At 43.7% G+C, this 16,582-nt stretch overlaps 1 protein-coding gene across 3 annotated transcripts in view; it reads right to left on the bottom strand.

The window, feature by feature from the left end:
• Atp6v0a4 (ATPase H+ transporting V0 subunit a4) overlaps positions 1-16,582 on the bottom strand; it is a 79,215-nt gene that overhangs the window by 4,610 nt on the left and 58,023 nt on the right. For all 3 annotated transcript variants that reach the window (XM_013158625.3, XM_013158624.2, XM_003475513.3), the window contains exons 15-18: positions 12,987-13,105; positions 10,774-10,990; positions 7,195-7,296; positions 1,426-1,536 (exon numbers count right to left, since the gene is read on the bottom strand). In XM_013158625.3, coding sequence (XP_013014079.1) covers positions 1,426-1,536; positions 7,195-7,296; positions 10,774-10,990; positions 12,987-13,105 — 549 coding nt within the window. The remainder of the gene's footprint in view (positions 1-1,425; positions 1,537-7,194; positions 7,297-10,773; positions 10,991-12,986; positions 13,106-16,582) is intronic.

The raw sequence follows: 16,582 nt of genomic DNA on the forward strand, positions 1-16,582 counted from the left end.
ACAGGAATGCGTCCCTAAGGCACAGAAGCTTCATTTTGGAGCTCTCCAGCTCCTAGATATTATCCTACATGCCTCCATCTTGGGCTAGTTCTGATTTGCATCCTTTCACTATAATAAAGAAGTTTGACTGCAGAGCCTTTTCCCGAGTTATGTGAATTGTTCTACAAATTGCTAAACCTGGGGGAATCTGAGAGGTTCACCCAGTGTGTGGCCAGCTGGTCTGAAATGATGGTGGCTGCAGTTGGCATGTGGGCAGATGTGGCCCTGAACTTGAACTTGGCTAACTCCTGGTGAGAAGAGAGGTCAGGGAGACACTTGAGAGGGAAGCAAGGTCAAGCCTACACTTGCCTCAGGAAAACAGATCCCTGCTTGACTACGCTTGGGGAGGGAGGAAGGAGGCTACAGTCCTAGACAAGGGCAGCCAGGTCGCAGAGGTCCCAGTGGAAACTGCCCACTCTATATCGAGGCTGTGAGCAGAACAGATGAAGGAACTCAGCCTGCACACGCTGGGACTTGAGTGTGGGTCCAGCAGCTCAGACAGAGTTAGTCATAACCACAGCCAGTACCTTGGCTTCATCTCTGGCCCTGGCGTCTTAGGGAAATTTCCTATGGTTCAGATTTTTCCACTAATTCTAGATGGCCATCCATTCATTTGAACTGAGATTCTTTAAATAATTAGCTACAAAAATGGAGCCATATGTAGTGTCTCTGGCCATCATGGAAAGCAAGACCCCACTCTAGAACTGGACTAGAGCCCAGGAAAAGTTCCCAGAGGATTGGGTCTGACTTCAGCCCCCACAGAAACACAGCCAGCTGCCTCCCTCTGGGAAAATGAGGGGACAGGCAAGGAGAGAAAAAAAAAAAACAAGCTATGGTTTCTCAGAGGAGGCAGTTAAGGGTAAAAGATAAGTGAACCAATTCAAGATGGAAGTCATGGGGCAAAGAAGCTATGCTAGCCATACGTGCGTACGTGTGAGAAGATGGCTCTGAATCAGTAATCCACATTTTGCCCCAATAGCTTAAGCTAGATGTGAGCCTTGCTGCATTCAGGGCACCAGTTGGCTAGAGAAGATTGAATACAGCCATTTGGTGGGGTACCTCAGCAACACTAGGACCCCCATGCAACTAGCTCTGCAGCTGGTACTTGCCTCCTATTACGGATTCAGCAGTGCTCTGCCAAAATATTAAAATGCTCCCAGAGTGGTTGGGAAAGAATTTTTCCAATACCCTCTGGAATTCCCTCTTCCCTACCTCCCAAAACACTGGTACTCCAGGACTGAGACCAGCAGGGGCCTCAGGCTCTCCCAGACCTAGGCCTGTGTTCGTATGGATGGCCCAGTTCCTACACCGAGCAACTAATAGAACCAAGTCCTTCACAATCTGTGCAAACTGGGGGGCTGTCTTGGGTGCCCTGGTCCCAGATACCTCCTCTTCATGGTCGTCCTGAGCCTCGTGGGTGTCTGCAGAACCAGAGGGGCTGGAGATGCCACCTTCAACATCCTCTGTGGTATTTTCTTGAACCAAGAATGCCTGTAGCTGTCAAACAAGCAAACAAGAGAACACTAAACACATCCTTATTATTATAACCATGCTGCATACAATAAAGTCTCTTAAAGGTTAGCTGTGGCCCAGTTCTGTGGCACATGCCTGTAATCTCAGCACTCCAGGAAGCTGAGGCAGGACAGTTGCAAGTTGAACGTTGGCAACTTAGTGAGACTTATTTTAAAATAACTGTTAACAATGTGTCTGAAACTGGTCTAAATTTTCATAATGTTATCTCAGCCTTCAAAAAAACCCCACTTTGTACAAGCATAATTATCACTGTGCAGAGAAGGAAACTGGCACAGACAGGCTAAGAAATATGTCTAAGACCACACAGCTGGTAAAGCTACTACTAAGCGACACTAACCAGGATTCAAATCCAGGAGGGCTGATTCCAGAATATATGCTTTTTTTCTACAGGACTCCAGAAAATGACAAATGATGCACAGAAAAGCAAAGCAAGCACGAAAGTGTCTTTCTATGGTTACAGAAACACATGCTCTCCCAGCTAGTCAGCTGTACCTTCAACAGAGCCGTGTGATTTAACCATATTTCTATGGACAAAATTAACTAAGAAAGATGAAACTTTTTGTTTTGTTTGGTTTTGTCTTTTTGAGACAGGGTCTCACTATGCAGTGTAGGCTGGCCTTGGGCTCACCCTGTAGCAAAGGCTGGTCTTGAACTTGCAAACGATTCTCTTGCTTCAGCCTCCCAAGTGCTGGGATTATAGGAGTGTGCCACCATGCCTGGCTTTTAAGGTTAAGTTTTTTGTTTTTTGTTTTTTTTTTTTTAACGCAAATACACTTTCTAAAATAAAATCATGAGTTGGACGTGATGTCACACACCTGTGATGACAGCTACTTGGGAGACCAAAGCAAGAGGCCAGCTTGGGCTATATATTGAGTTCAAGCCTAACCTGAACTACATAGTGAGACCCAGTCTCAAAAAAATGCCCCTTGCGGCTGGGGATTTAGCTCAGTGGTAAAACATTTGTCTAGCAATCAGTAGATCCTTAGTGCCAAAAAATTAAAAAGACAAAAATTCAAAGAAAATAATCTAGGTACAATCATAATTTAATCGGGCTGGTTTTACTCCAAAATTTGAATGCAATACATATTGAGAACCTCTTATCTGAAATGATTGAGACTAGACATGTTTAATATTTCTATTTTTTTTTCAAATTTTGGAATATTTGCATGTGCATGGAACCTAAGTGCAAACACAAAATTCATTTGTGTTCCATAAACACCTTATACACATAGGCTGGTGGTAATTTAATGATATTTTTATCATTAAAATATAAGTGTGGTTGCTATGGCTGTTGTTATTTGGTTTTGGTGGTACTGGGGATTGAATTGAGAGCCTCACACTGAACCACATCTCCAGCCTTTTTTTTTTTTTTTTTTTTTTTTTGAGACAAGGTCTGGCTAAGTTGCTAAATTTCCCAGACTGGGCTTGAACTTGCAATCCTTCCACCCCGGCCCCCACTCCCTACACACTGCTGGAGTTACAGGCATGCACCACCATGATGGTTACCTACATCTGCATTCTGATTACAACTCATCACATGAACTCAGGTGTGGGATTTACCATTTGCAATAACATTTAAGACCTCAAAAAGTTTTAGATTCTAGGGCATATTGGATTAGGGATGCTTAATTTGTATTTCTTTCAAGTCACTGTGAATTTTAACATCCTGAATCCAGGCTTTCCTAGAATAATTTCATAGGAACATTGTAAATTAGGCATTAAAAAGAACTTTTATTTCTTTAGCAAATCTGCACCTAATATTTGGAGGGCTGTGGGCAGGGGTATGGAAGTATATTCAACATATGTTTAAATATTTAAAAGTTATAAAGCAAACAAAGACACTTTTTTATTTTAAAGAGAATAAATAAACCACAACTGAATAAAACAAATCAGAACAGAACAATGCAAGTGATGCAAGACTTCAAAACAAGACAACAGGAAATCAACAATGGCTACCATAATGTCTCTTTTTTCAAAATAGCTGTCCATGCCTTCACACATATTGAAATCAAACAATATGAAAGAGACTAAAACCAAACAAAGCAAAAGAATGAAAACATTATAGGACTTCAAAACAAGATAATAGAAAATCAACAATGACTACCATAATATATTCCATTATCTTCAAAATAGCTGTCCATACCATCAGACACAGTAAAACTAACAAAACAAGACAGAATAAAACCAAACCTTAAAAAATTACAAAAAAAAAAAAAAAAAAGAATTCAAAAGAAGATAATAGAAAATTAACAGTGGTTACCACTTTCTAATTTTAGATGTTTCCTCCCTTATCACTTTCATGATATCTATCATGCTTTTTGGATCCCACTAGCTCCTTCAGTTTTTTACACTGGGGAGATAACTCGGTGTTCACCCGTGTGAGTCCAAACAATTTCACCCATGAGCATGATCTCCAGTTGCTTCCATTTACCTTCAAGAGCTTTGAGATTATCCGACTTTATAGCTGGGTAGCTTTCCATTGTATGAAAATACCATATCTTTGTTACCCATTCTGCAGTTCATGGGCAAATTACCCTTGCTGTTTTCTGGTCTCCTGTCACATGAAACAGTTGTTTTCTCTTTGACTTTCACTCTATGAATTTTCTCTTGAATTAAAGTGTCTCTTGTGTATTATATATCAATGAATCTTTTTTTTGATTCACTCTCCCTGTGTTTCTTTTTATTGCTGACCTGAGGCCATCTACATTAATGGTTGCAATCAGCACACATTGGTTTGTCTTGCCCTGCTATCCTCCTGCTATTGGCCCTCCACTTTTCCCCTTCATTCAATTGCCTGTCTTGTTTGGCCATCCTCCTCTGATGCTGTTCCTGGAACCATGGTCATCTTTATCTCTCTCTAGAATACCCTTTAGCACTCTCTGTAAGGTTGGTAGTCGTGAATTCCTTCTGTTGTTCTTTATCATGGAAGTATGTTATTTTTCCATCAATTTTGAAAGATAGTTTTGCAAAGTACATCAATCTGGGTTGGAAGTTTTTTCTTTCATGATTTGACATTCTTCACTCCAAACTGTTCTTGACTTAATGGTTTATATTGATAAGTCTGCTAATGATTCTAATTGGTTTTCCTTTATAGATGATCTATTTCTTTTCTCTAATAGCTTTTAATATTCTGTTCTTATGCTGCATTTTTGGGATCTTGATATATCTGGGTGTAGATTTACCTTTGTTATGGCTAGCTGGAGTCCTATATGCCTCACTTATCTGCATGCCAGATCCTTTTCCCACGTTTGGGAAGTTTTGTGACATTACTTCTGTAAGTAGTCTTTTTATTTCATTTGTGTTGACCCCTGCTCCTTCGCTGATACTCATCATTCTTAAATTATTTCTCTTTGCATCATCTTGTAGCAATTGAATTGTTATTTCCTGATTCCTTGTTATTTTTAAGAGATGTTTCCTTTCTCAATCACTACCTGCAATCCTGTCTTCAATGTCTGAAAGTCTATCTTCAGTCTTTTTCAAGCAGTTTTGTCAGTTTTTGATCAACTTTCTAATTTCCTAGATATCTCTTTGAATCTGTTCATGCATTGTAATTCTTTTCTATATTGTTCCTTCAAGGTTTCCATCATTTTTCTATGTTCCTCTTTTTTTTAATCTATGCCTTCTTTAGATATGCTCAGCAATTCTTTCATTATGTTTGTGATTTCTTCTTGACCTGAGACATTATTTCTGATCTGATACTTTTACAGTCTCTTAAAGTTGTTTATTTCAGTTGCTATCCTCAGAGATTTCAGGTGTGCAACTTTCATTTTCTTTCATGACTGTATCTCCTAGACTTGTTCTGTGTGGGCTGGAGGTCTGAGATTGCCTTTTACTCTTGACATTCACCTGGTTCCTCCCAATAAGCCAGTTGTGGGGTCCTAGGCACTTCCCACATTGGCTGCTCCTCTGCAGTGTAGGGGGATGGAACAGGCACTTGGGTTTCTCTGAGCCCAGGTTCCCAGGGAGGTGGCAGGGCATGGGGAAGGTTTCTCCAGACCTGTGCAACTACACTGAGGCTCCCCTGATGCTCAGGGGCATGTGGTGACAGGGCTGCTGCTTCTCTCAGCCTGTGTGTCTACACCAGGACCCCTTCAATGGCAGTAGGCAAACAGGGGCGTGTTTGTCTGATTTCCTGGTGAATGCTGGCTGCCCAAAGGAAGCATAGGAACCAGTGGCAGCCTGTGGGCACACAAGGCATACCTGGCTGCATCTCCCTGCCTGCGCTGGCTGCCCACAGGAAGCAAGCCTTCCAGTGGCAGCAGGAGGTACCGAGGGTTAGATCTCGCTGTGTCTCTCTGCCCTGGACCAAGACACTGTTTAACTAAATACCTTCTAACCTCCTAGCATGGTAGACAGATCCTCATATGAACTCAGAGGAACCACATAGGACCTAGAATTTGAATCCAGTCCTCCAGCTTCTTATGAGGTGACCCCACACTCCTTTCACCATCTTGGTCTTTTCCTAGTTAAGGAAATAAAAAAGTGTTCTTTGCTGCATCATTCTCTTTACCGTATTTGAGATCAATAACCAATGCAGATTTCAGAAAAGTAAAATAGTCTAAAAATACTTTCAACCCTTGAAAACCTATGTGATCTCAGTTCACTCCACTTAATCCTTCGTCCTAATGGGGAAAGCAAAGAATCATCTCAAGCAGCATTTGTGTGTCACAACTAGACTCTGGTGTCCCATTGGAGGGCTAATCTTCCTAAATCCTCTTTGCTTTACGTTGATATTTTTTTTCTTTAGTCCCTACATAACTTTATATCTCAGGAACAGTTTAGACAAAGGGAGGAAGAGGCAGAAATTGGTATTTGGCAAAAGGGGGAAATCACCAAAAAATACAAAGTGACTTATTTGAACTCCTTTATTACTTTACCTAATTCCCTGACACATTCTGAAACTAACATAATAAAATCTTACAACTTTAGAATACTGAAGAAAACCAGTTTTCATTTACAAACATATCTTGCTAGGTTGCGCAAGCTGTCTGTGGACTCACAATCCTACTTCAGTCTTCAGTCACCGACGTAGCTGGGATTACCTGCACAGGCCATAGGGCCTGGCTGAAAAACTCTGAATACTCACTTAAAAACTAAAGCTATGGAAAGTACTTCTATGTCCAATAATAAAACAACCAAGTTCAAACCCTTACCTATCATTACCTATCCCTAGAGGATCCGTGTTCACCCTGAGCAGTCTTCTGGGCCCCAGAGTCAGTGTGTTTGGAAACGTGAGTGTAGTTGTGTTGGAAATAAAGGGCCCGGGAGGGACCCTGCTGAGAGGATGCACCTGCAGCCCGCACCTGCTGAGCACTGAGTGGTTACACTGTGAAGGAACCTGCCACTTCTGTTTTTCTCTTGCTTTGCTATGCTAAGTAAAAGCTGGAGAGTTCTTGGTTTGGGGCCCCTCTCTGGAGACTGTTTCATGATGAGTGCTCTCTTCAGGACGGTCCCTTTGCCCTCTTGGTGTTCCGACTCACTCTCTGAGTAATCTTTTCATCCCCCACACAGCCTCAGTCGCACACGGTGACGGTCAATCCTCAACACCTCCCTTACCCCTAGACTCCATTTCCAGGAAGCCACCCCATGACCCACAGTGGTGAACTGAAACCCAGCCCTTACCTGGGATTTCCGATGCTTGGCTCTAAGAAAAAATGGCTTAATCAGAAGCATCCACGGCACAGAAACTAAGGCCATTACCACAAAGAATGTTTGGACTTCTTGCTGCAAAACCAAGAGGTCCTATCATTTGAAGGTAACCACAAAGCACATTTTATACAAAGGCTGATCAAAAACTAGTGTGTTTAAATAAAAAATGATTACAGTAAAAGATATACTGCTGTTAGCCCCCCTCAGAAGGCTCCTCTTCATTTCAGACGTACTCATCCCGTCATCGTTACCACACTCTCTGAAGTAGTTCTGCAAGTTCTCTTGCATGTCTTGACATGGTATGATTTAAGAAGATACAGCAAGTGCTACTACCAAGTCCCATCCAATAGAAAGGTGGGCTCCTAAGAATATTACGGTGTGTCTTTATCCACCCTATCCATGGGACCTAGTACCATGTAGCATCTGGCTCGTCCCCAAGTCAAGATGACTATGACAGCTAAACATTTTGAACCAATTTAGGACATCAAGGCAGCCATGACAGCGGAACTAAAGACACTCAGGAATGAAGACGTCCAGAACTGCTTCAGAAAGAGGCAAGAATGATGGGGTAAGTCTGTCCAAAGTGAGGAGGCATTAATGGAAATGTCTCTTTTACACAAACTATTTTACTTAAACATTCAGTGCAGCTTTCAGTCATACTTCCTATGATCACAATGCTAAATAAGGTCACTTTGGCAGCATTTCAAGAGATTAAAAGCATTATGAGTCCATTCACTTTCATGCCTGGACTATTCCTATGTAGATCAACATCAGTCCTGTGGCACCCACTGCCCAGTGTAGGTACTCTGTGTGCCCTCTGTAAGTTGCATATTATTATACATTGCCATCATTAGAACAAGAAGCGCTCATGAGGTCCATTGCAAACGCAGCTTTACTCTTCCCTGTTCCATGCTCACAGTTACCTCTGTTTCTGGATAAATCCTGTAGCAGATCCTACGATGGCATCAGCCACTTTATAACCAAAGTCCACAGGTCACTTTAAGTTACATCATTCAATCAGCAATTTTATATTTCCAGTACTCAAAAACCAGCTAAGCTTCTCTGCCCATTCCCTCTCAGGAGAGACACCCAAAGCATAGCAGACTGCCCTCAGCAGGGCAGGACAGTCACCTAACACCAAAGGCTTGGGATAACCAGCTAGGCCTGGGGGGAGGGTCTCACTACAGGTGGCTTTGCAGTTTGGCCTCTGGGATCCCTTGGCCTCTGTGGCAGCCAGGCACAGCCCCAGTTATTGCCCCGTGGACTGCTTTCTTTCTTGTCCCCAGTCCCCCACCTCGCTCCACACACCCTAATTCTGCCTTCTGAGGATGACACGGTTCTTCTACTGGTCAGTAGAAGCCCAGGCTGTTTCAAGAACTGGAAACACACTCAGAGGCAACAGAAAAGGCGGCTCTTGGCTTTGAGTCTCTTCAGTTGTTCTGAGCTGCTCACAGCTCATGCCAGGAGAACATTTACCACCCTCGTGTAACAAGATTTGCCCCGATAAAAGCAGGAACATTTTATCTGTTCAATCTTCTACCTCGCTCTGTTTTAAAGGCTCAAGAGAGTTTGGATTGAGGATCATGTGATTCCGAGCTGAGCTTGCCCCCTCCTTTCCTTCTTCACTTCCATTTGTCCACTTCTATAACAGGATGGTGTGCAAAGCACCTAGCAAGGGGCGTTGTGCATGTGTGTGCGCGCGCCCACACACATACCTCCATGAAACCTTGCTTCATGGTCAAAGGCAGTTAGCAGTGAGTTGATCAGGGACTTTATTAACTGACATCATCTCTTCCAACAGTATGACCCCAAAATGAGGTTATAGCAATTTCAACCAGGCTAAGATCATTCACCTTATCCTGGGGCATGGGGAAGTCAGCCAACTCCCAATCATGTTTTTGAATAGAAAAAAGCTGGAAAGCCACTCTTTATGGAGTGCTTATACTTTCTAGCTAGAGGAGGGCTTTGGTGTCTAGGAAAGCAGTTAACACATGAGCTATGCAGTAAATCTGAATCCTCTGTGTAAAAGAGACTTGTTTGGCACCAGAGGGCCCTCAGGGGTATACTTCTTATCTAATTACTAGCTAACATTATTCCTTGTAAAAGGCTTTTCTACTTCTTACATGGTGCTGCTGCAGGGGTGGGAAAGGCAGCTAGGACTCAAACCCCCAGCATGTGTGTGGCCGGAGGAGAGCGGGAGCTACTGGCAAGGACAACTGCCACGAGGGCCATCCAGCATCATTCAGCTGGCTGCAGGGCTGATCCAGAGGAATGGGTCAGAAGGGAAAACCTGCACCATCAGGTTCACCACGAGACGGCAGGGAGGAGAACAACCTGCGTGCTCAGAGAATTATTCCCTAGAATCTGTTTACATCCTTTTCCATAGGGACACTGAAACTTGTTCTACATGAAACCAAAAAACCCTTGGTTTTCTTTCTCCACAAGTTCTGCATGTACAGATTCAACCATCTACAGATCCCAAATATTTGAAAAAAGAAAGCTGCACAGTAATGGAACACATACAGACATTTTTCTTAAACCAAACTGCAGAGCAGCTGTTTCTATGGCACTGCCACCGTGGGAGGCATCGGAAGTGATCGAAAGATGGCTTAGTCTAGGGAAGAGGTGCACAGGTCATGGGCAATTGAGCACCGTCAGTTTTGGTGGTCTGTTTTGGTATTTTGGAACCCACCCACCATGGGTACCAAGGGACAGTCACATTAAACTGATAAACGGTTGAAAGCAGTGAGAGAAGAGTGGCACCAAAGTCCAGCTGTTCAGGTACACTGAGAAGAGTCCATGGGAGAAGAGTGGAAGATGACAAGGACTCCCAGACTCCCAGAAGTGTACTGCCCTTGTGAACAGAGGAGTTTCCTTTTTTGATTTTGTTTCAATTTTCCCTCTGGTGAACTTTAGCTAAAGTTTGCTTTTACATTAAAATGTCATTAAGAATTGTGAGGAGCTGGGTGTGGTGGTGCACACTTGTAATCCCCACACTTAGGAGGCTGAGGCAGGAGGAAATCTGTGAGTTCAAAGCCAGCCTCAACTACACAGGGAGTCCCTGTCTCAAAACAAAACAAAACAAAACAAAACAAAACAAAACAAAAAAAAAACAAAGAGTTGGAAATAATAGGGGAGGGGAGAGGTGATAAAGGAAAAAAAAAAAGAATTAAGATGTGTTATGTACATGTACCAATTCCCCATGATGAATGTAATCATGCACTGCAAACATAGGTTAATAAAAGATAAAATAAAAACAATAAAAGATCATTAAGTTGCTATTCAGAGCATCTTATAGATTCAAGCCAATCAGTTTGAAGAATTATTATTTTCTTTCTTCATAGCTAGCACCCCCAACAGGAAGGGCTGAAGCCACACCATAGCTCTCAGGGACTGGGCATTCATTTAATCAGAACCTTGTGGGCGTTAAAGAACTGAACAACCTTCCCCAGTGCTAAGATAGCTCAGTCTTGCAAAGGCTGGTTCTCTATGATACTCAGTATGAGACAGGATGTAGTTAAGCCGGTACAAGAACTTTTAGAACAGAAGTACCTGGTGTTCATACAGGGGCACGTTGGAAGAGCTGTCATAGTCAAACAGGAACATGTTGATGAAGTGGATGAGGATGCTTGGTGCGCTCTGGGACATGTGGGCGTCATACTGACACCATTTGAAAATGATCATGAAAACCAGGTACCCAAACAGGCACAGGATGAAAATCATCTCGGGGATGAATTGCAGAATGATATTGTAAGTTTTTCTGAAGTATCTGGGGGTGGAAAAAGCACATACAAGATAGAACATCCAAGGAACATTAGTACTTAAGTATACTCCCAAAGCACACAACGTTCACTTCCTTTTTTGAATGAGGCTGGCAAGAGCATCCCTCCCCCAGCACACAGCCACCTGTGTGCACAGGATGACTTTGCACAAAAGATTCAGAGACAGCCAGGACTGAGAAGGTGACATCTAAGCACAGAGTCAGTGGTCTGACTTTACTTGCAAACTTTGCTCCTCTGAACACATTTGGAGGCAAAAGGCTGTAATAATGGAACGTAGAAGCTTTTCTTCTAAAACTGCTCTAAGACAGGTCAGCAAACCAGTCTGTGAGTCAAATCAAACTCATTGCTTGTTTTTATACAGCCTGGAAGCTGAGTCGTTTTTACATTTTTTAATGTTGGGGGGAAAGAAGCAGAATAAGATTTCATGATACATGAAAAGGATAAGAAAGGCTGACCCCGATGTGTGCATAGATCTAGCATAACACAACCACTGCGTCTCCTTAAGTGTCATCTGTGGTTGACCCCAGGTTATGATGCCAGGATGGAGCAGATGGAGGGGTTACATTGAGACTGGAGGATCCACCGACAAAGAACGTTCCCCAGTTCCTGCTGCAAGATAGCGTCCCAAAGAGTATAGGGAGAGCCTCCCCAGAGAGGATATCAGAAAGGGCCTTTGTATCTTTTGTGCATCCCGCAGTTATCTGCTGGAAAGGGGAGTCCTGTGATCATCAAGGCTGCAGCTCAGGGCAGCTGGACTCGTCATGATACAGTGACCTCTCCAGTGTGACTTTCCATTTCATTCTCACGGCACTTCCCAGCAGGAACTAGCAACAGGGTGTTTCTTTATTTTCTAATTCTAGTTTTCCAGATTAGAACCAAGCTTCCGTGGTCCTCACATGCCTGGCTCTGACCAATGAAACAGGCACAGAAACAGCAAGGGCCATGTGTGTCATTCTGGGGCAGCAGACTTAAGAGTCAATAAATTAGTTGCCGCCCTCCTGCCAGGGTGGCTGGCAGGGATCCCAGGAGTGACTACCTCTCAGCCTGGATCCCTCATAAGGATGACAGGAGCACAGTCCCCCAGGACCAATGATGGCTGTGTGTCTTTGTGATAAACCCTGAGATGTGAGAGTTGCTTATTAAATAATAACTTAACTCCATTCTATGTACTCCTATTCTTTTTTTTTTTTTCGTTTTTATTGGTACCAGGGATCGAACTCACGACTGCCTGCTTGCAAGACAGGCACTTATGCCGCTGAGCTAAATCCCCAGCCTGCACTCCTATTCTTAAAAAAAAAGTTCTAGATGTAAAGCAATGAGTCTATGGTAACACAATTCCTGGGAGTAGGAACCAAAGAATTAAGTTTCAGATTCCAACCTCTGCATCATTTCTGTGGTGACAGCCACCACGCTGCCTCCTTACCTATGGGGCAGGTGGAATTTCAATGGCACCAGAAATCAGCAACTGTGTCTGCAAAAGGCTCACTGAATGGGCGTATCTGACGCTATTTTCAAGTATAAATGCTTTTAGCACACAAGTTTCACGAGCTTCCCAATGATAGAACAGTTAGGCTGGCAGGAAAGACAAGGGGAGAGAGGCTGCCACCAGGGAAAAGGACACGGAGTCTGAGGCACCCTGGCCGGAATCATAGGCCCCGCTTGGCCTACCAGGTGGGAGCTAAGGTCAGAATGTAGCCCAACGTAGGCATTCTGGGCTGGGGGCCCACAGGCTGTATGGGCTGTATGCTGAACCCCAGATATTTTTGAAGTGAGTTGGGGTGCACTCACTTTGGACAGACTCTGCTCAGGGGAAAAAGAGGTTCCCGGCCAACCAGCTTGCCTCAGCTTAACCCAAGACATAAGGAAGTTCAGCCCCTGTAGTAAAGGGACCTGCACAGAGGGACACAGGGCCTAGTGGTGGCTTTGCCTCTGTCTTTCCTGTGTGACCAGAGCAATGGGCCAAGGGTGGATCTGGAAACTTACATGTGATTGAACAGGCTGAGAACAACTCCAAAAACCATCTGGACGATTCCCAGAATAACCGACATCTTCATTTTATAGGAATTCAAAAAGGTGAGTTTGTTTGAAGCCAGGTTCCAAATCTGGACAAGAAACACAAAAGATGGAATCTAGAAGTTCCACTAGAATTGGGGACTACAACACAATTTTCCCAGTGAAAGTCAGTCTAGAAACTGCATGGATTTTAAGCTCAGGGAAGGAATAAGTCCATTATGCAACTGTGATGACCAAAATGTCACAACCACTAACACAATTAATAAATACCAACTTGCTGGAAGAAAAGAATCCTCATGATTTTCTACTGTCCTAAGTGAAAAGATAACCTGAAACATCTTGGAGAGATCCCAAACTTGTTTTGGATTCCTGAATAACAACCTGTAATCACCAGTTAAAGGATGTGTCCAATCCCTTTTTAACAATACCTTAGGGGCTGGGGGTTTAGCTCAGCAGCATAAGCACCTGCCTTGAAAGCAGGCAGTCGTGAGTTTGATCCTCGGTACCAATAAAAAGGAAAAAGACACACACACACACACACACACACAAACAACAACACCTCATTTTTCTTTGAATTTCTACGGTGCTTCTCTAAAGTAACTCTTAAGGCCCTCTCAAGGAGCACTCCATAGCCAATCCTTAGGAGCACCATGGATAAGACATGGCTCCTGCCTTAGGCACAATCTTCATCCAGGCTTTCAGCGGTAGAGAACACACGTGTCCACCCAGCTCCACACAAAACTGATACACAGAACAAATACAGCAGTGCCTGGATTCACAAACTTAATTAATTCTCTCCATGATTCTGGTTGCAAGCTGAACTGTATAGAACTGAATCAAATCCAATAACCAGCTTCCACGCTGAATTTACAAATTTGATTCGGTTCTTGACCAGTTTGGTCTCTCACCTGAATCACTGAAAGATTTAAGTTAGTGAGCTGAGCACCCCTGTAAGCAGTGTGGTTGGATGACTATGCAGGGTGTCAAGCTGGTCTGTGGCCCCGTCACTAATGCTCCTCCTCCCATCCTGGTGGCCCCTACCCTCAGCCCTGTGTAAATGGCTACCTACCTATCTACTCTTGACCACACGTGAACTTAGGCACACCCCAGAAGCCTGCTAGACATGTACTCGGGCTTGCCATGCCACATCTCAGAGGTAACAAAGCCACACTGGCCTTCTCACATTCCCCCCAAACAACTCCCCTCTCAAAAATTCCTTGCTGTTATCTAGGGGCCAACATTCACTCCTGCACAGCCTCAGTACATCATCTTTTTGGCCCACCATCAGTGCACCCACAGGCACGCGTACACACATGCAGATGCACACACATAAAGTCAGGAACTGCATCTACTGATTCTTCTCAATGGCTAGACACCAGTAAGACGCTGGTAGGCTGGAAGGCAGAGGGACTCCGGCTCAAGCACTAGAAGTACTTCTCTGCCTTCACCATCTGCCCTGGCATCAGAGCTGTGCCAGGCTCTGCCCTCTGCCTTCCCTTTCTGCCTGCTTGGCCCATTCCTAAGGCCCAGTCTCCTGTGTACTGCAACAAGTATGAAGGACCCATCACAGACTAAACTCTTCAGGTGCATCTATCTCATTGAATTCTAATAAAACTACATGAAATAGATATAAATATTCCTGTTCTGCAGGCAAGGTGCCTATCATACATATCATAGGCAGATTAAGTCACTTAAAAAGAAGTAATACAAAAGCAATTACTATTGTTGGAGCGTTTACCAGATTTATGTGCCACACTGTTCTAAAGGTTTTGCATTTCATTTGGTAAGTAAATTAGGGCTGCTATTTGTAACCATTTTACAAGTGAGGAAACAGAAACCATGATGATAACTTGTTTATCATTACTGAGCAGGTAAACAGATTTAAATGCAGGCAGTCTAACTCTGGAGCATGCCCTCTTGGTCACTATATGCTCATTCAAATATTTACAAGCACCTTAAGGCCTCTTAGCTGTGATAAACGTCACACATTTTGTGACTTGATTTAGAAACAGATGCTGAACACACAATAAATGCATTTTCTGGAAATTCATATTACTTAAAGGAGAAATCTTTCATTAATATCTATGATTTTAATCCTCGAAACATTCTGATAGATGAGGAACAGGATGGCAGACATAAGAAAGGTAGTTCCTGCTGCTATTCATAACATTTTCTATTATACATATATAGACTTTTTAAATAATAGGTACCCAGTAAATCCCTGACTTAAAATTTTTGAGCTTTGAATTTTCACAGATATGAAGGACCTCAAATTCCAACCTCCACAGACGTGAGTAAGTTTGGAAGTAGCTCCCGTGTCTGCGACACCATCACAGCTGTTCCGCTGTGAGCTCACCGTGCAGTGCGGTAGAGCACAACAGTGCAGGGCTCAATCAGAGCCCAGGATGTCGGAAGCAAGAGGAAAAGCAGCGGCGGTGAGGAGGGAACTGCTGGGAAGCGCGAAGCAGTACTCATTGTATCAAAGGTGCATACGACTCACTTTGTTGGACTTAGGCACGACTCCAACCTATCAACATTGTCCCAGAATGGAATTCGTTTGTAACTCAGGGACTTACCGAGTAATTATTTTAAGATAGACACTAAATTTTTTCATCCCCCTTGGGGATAGGACCCAGGGCCTCATGTGTCCTACACAAAGGCTCTTCCACTGAGCTACACCCCTGCCCAAGATCAGACATCTGTGATATTCTAAATGCTACCTGGGGGAAAGTCATTATTTTCCACATCCCCACATCTCTTTTGCCTTGACTCTTTTTCTTCCTCTTCTAATTTGCAGACAGATGATACAATTGCACAGAGTGGAAATTCTGAAGCCTGCACTTTATACCATCCTGCCCCTGCTCTGAGTGTGGAAAAGGGGAGGACAGTTCTGTGGATGAAGCAGCTGCAGGCTGTAGGGGAAGACAGGACAAAGGAAACACCCAGACCAAGAGTAAAGGAGACCCCGGGCCCCCAACACCCTCATCCTCTAGCTCTTGCACTGTCTCTGACCAAACAAAAACCCTTCCGATCTCCAAAAAGGACAGCTCATATTTGTTTCTAGCACTTGAAGTTTACAAGCCAACGCTCAAGGACTTTACCGCTCTTTGGTGAAACCCAGAGCGCAAGTGTTCCTGGGTGACAAGTAGAAGCAAATCTGGGCAGTGCGTCCTGATTCTGTAAGAGTGGGGTGACAGAGGGAAAACCCAGGCAAACTGAAGGCGTGACAACCTGCGGGATGGAGGAAATTACAGAAGCACTCCTGGGGACAGATACTATTCACTATCAGGCTCTCTACCTCGCAGAGTAGAGAAACACACTGATAGCTCTCAACTTCAAGTCCAGACATCAAGTACTCATCTGGAGCGCGAGGCTGCCACCTGGTGGCACCACACGTGACTTTATACTAATGAATTTGGGTACAGGCTCCTAGGAGACTGGGTTAGGTCACAGGCTGTGAGAGGAAGGATGTTTGTTTTGGTTCCCATCCAGTCAGCTAGATACAACAAACAACATGCAAAAGAAACCATATATCTTGTATTTTAAAAACTTGTGTTGACTACAGA

The sequence above is a fragment of the Cavia porcellus genome, unplaced genomic scaffold (genome assembly GCF_034190915.1).
Source record: "Cavia porcellus strain 051 isolate PalLab524CR breed Dunkin Hartley unplaced genomic scaffold, mCavPor4.1 scaffold_6, whole genome shotgun sequence".
Classification (NCBI taxonomy): domain Eukaryota; kingdom Metazoa; phylum Chordata; class Mammalia; order Rodentia; family Caviidae; genus Cavia; species Cavia porcellus.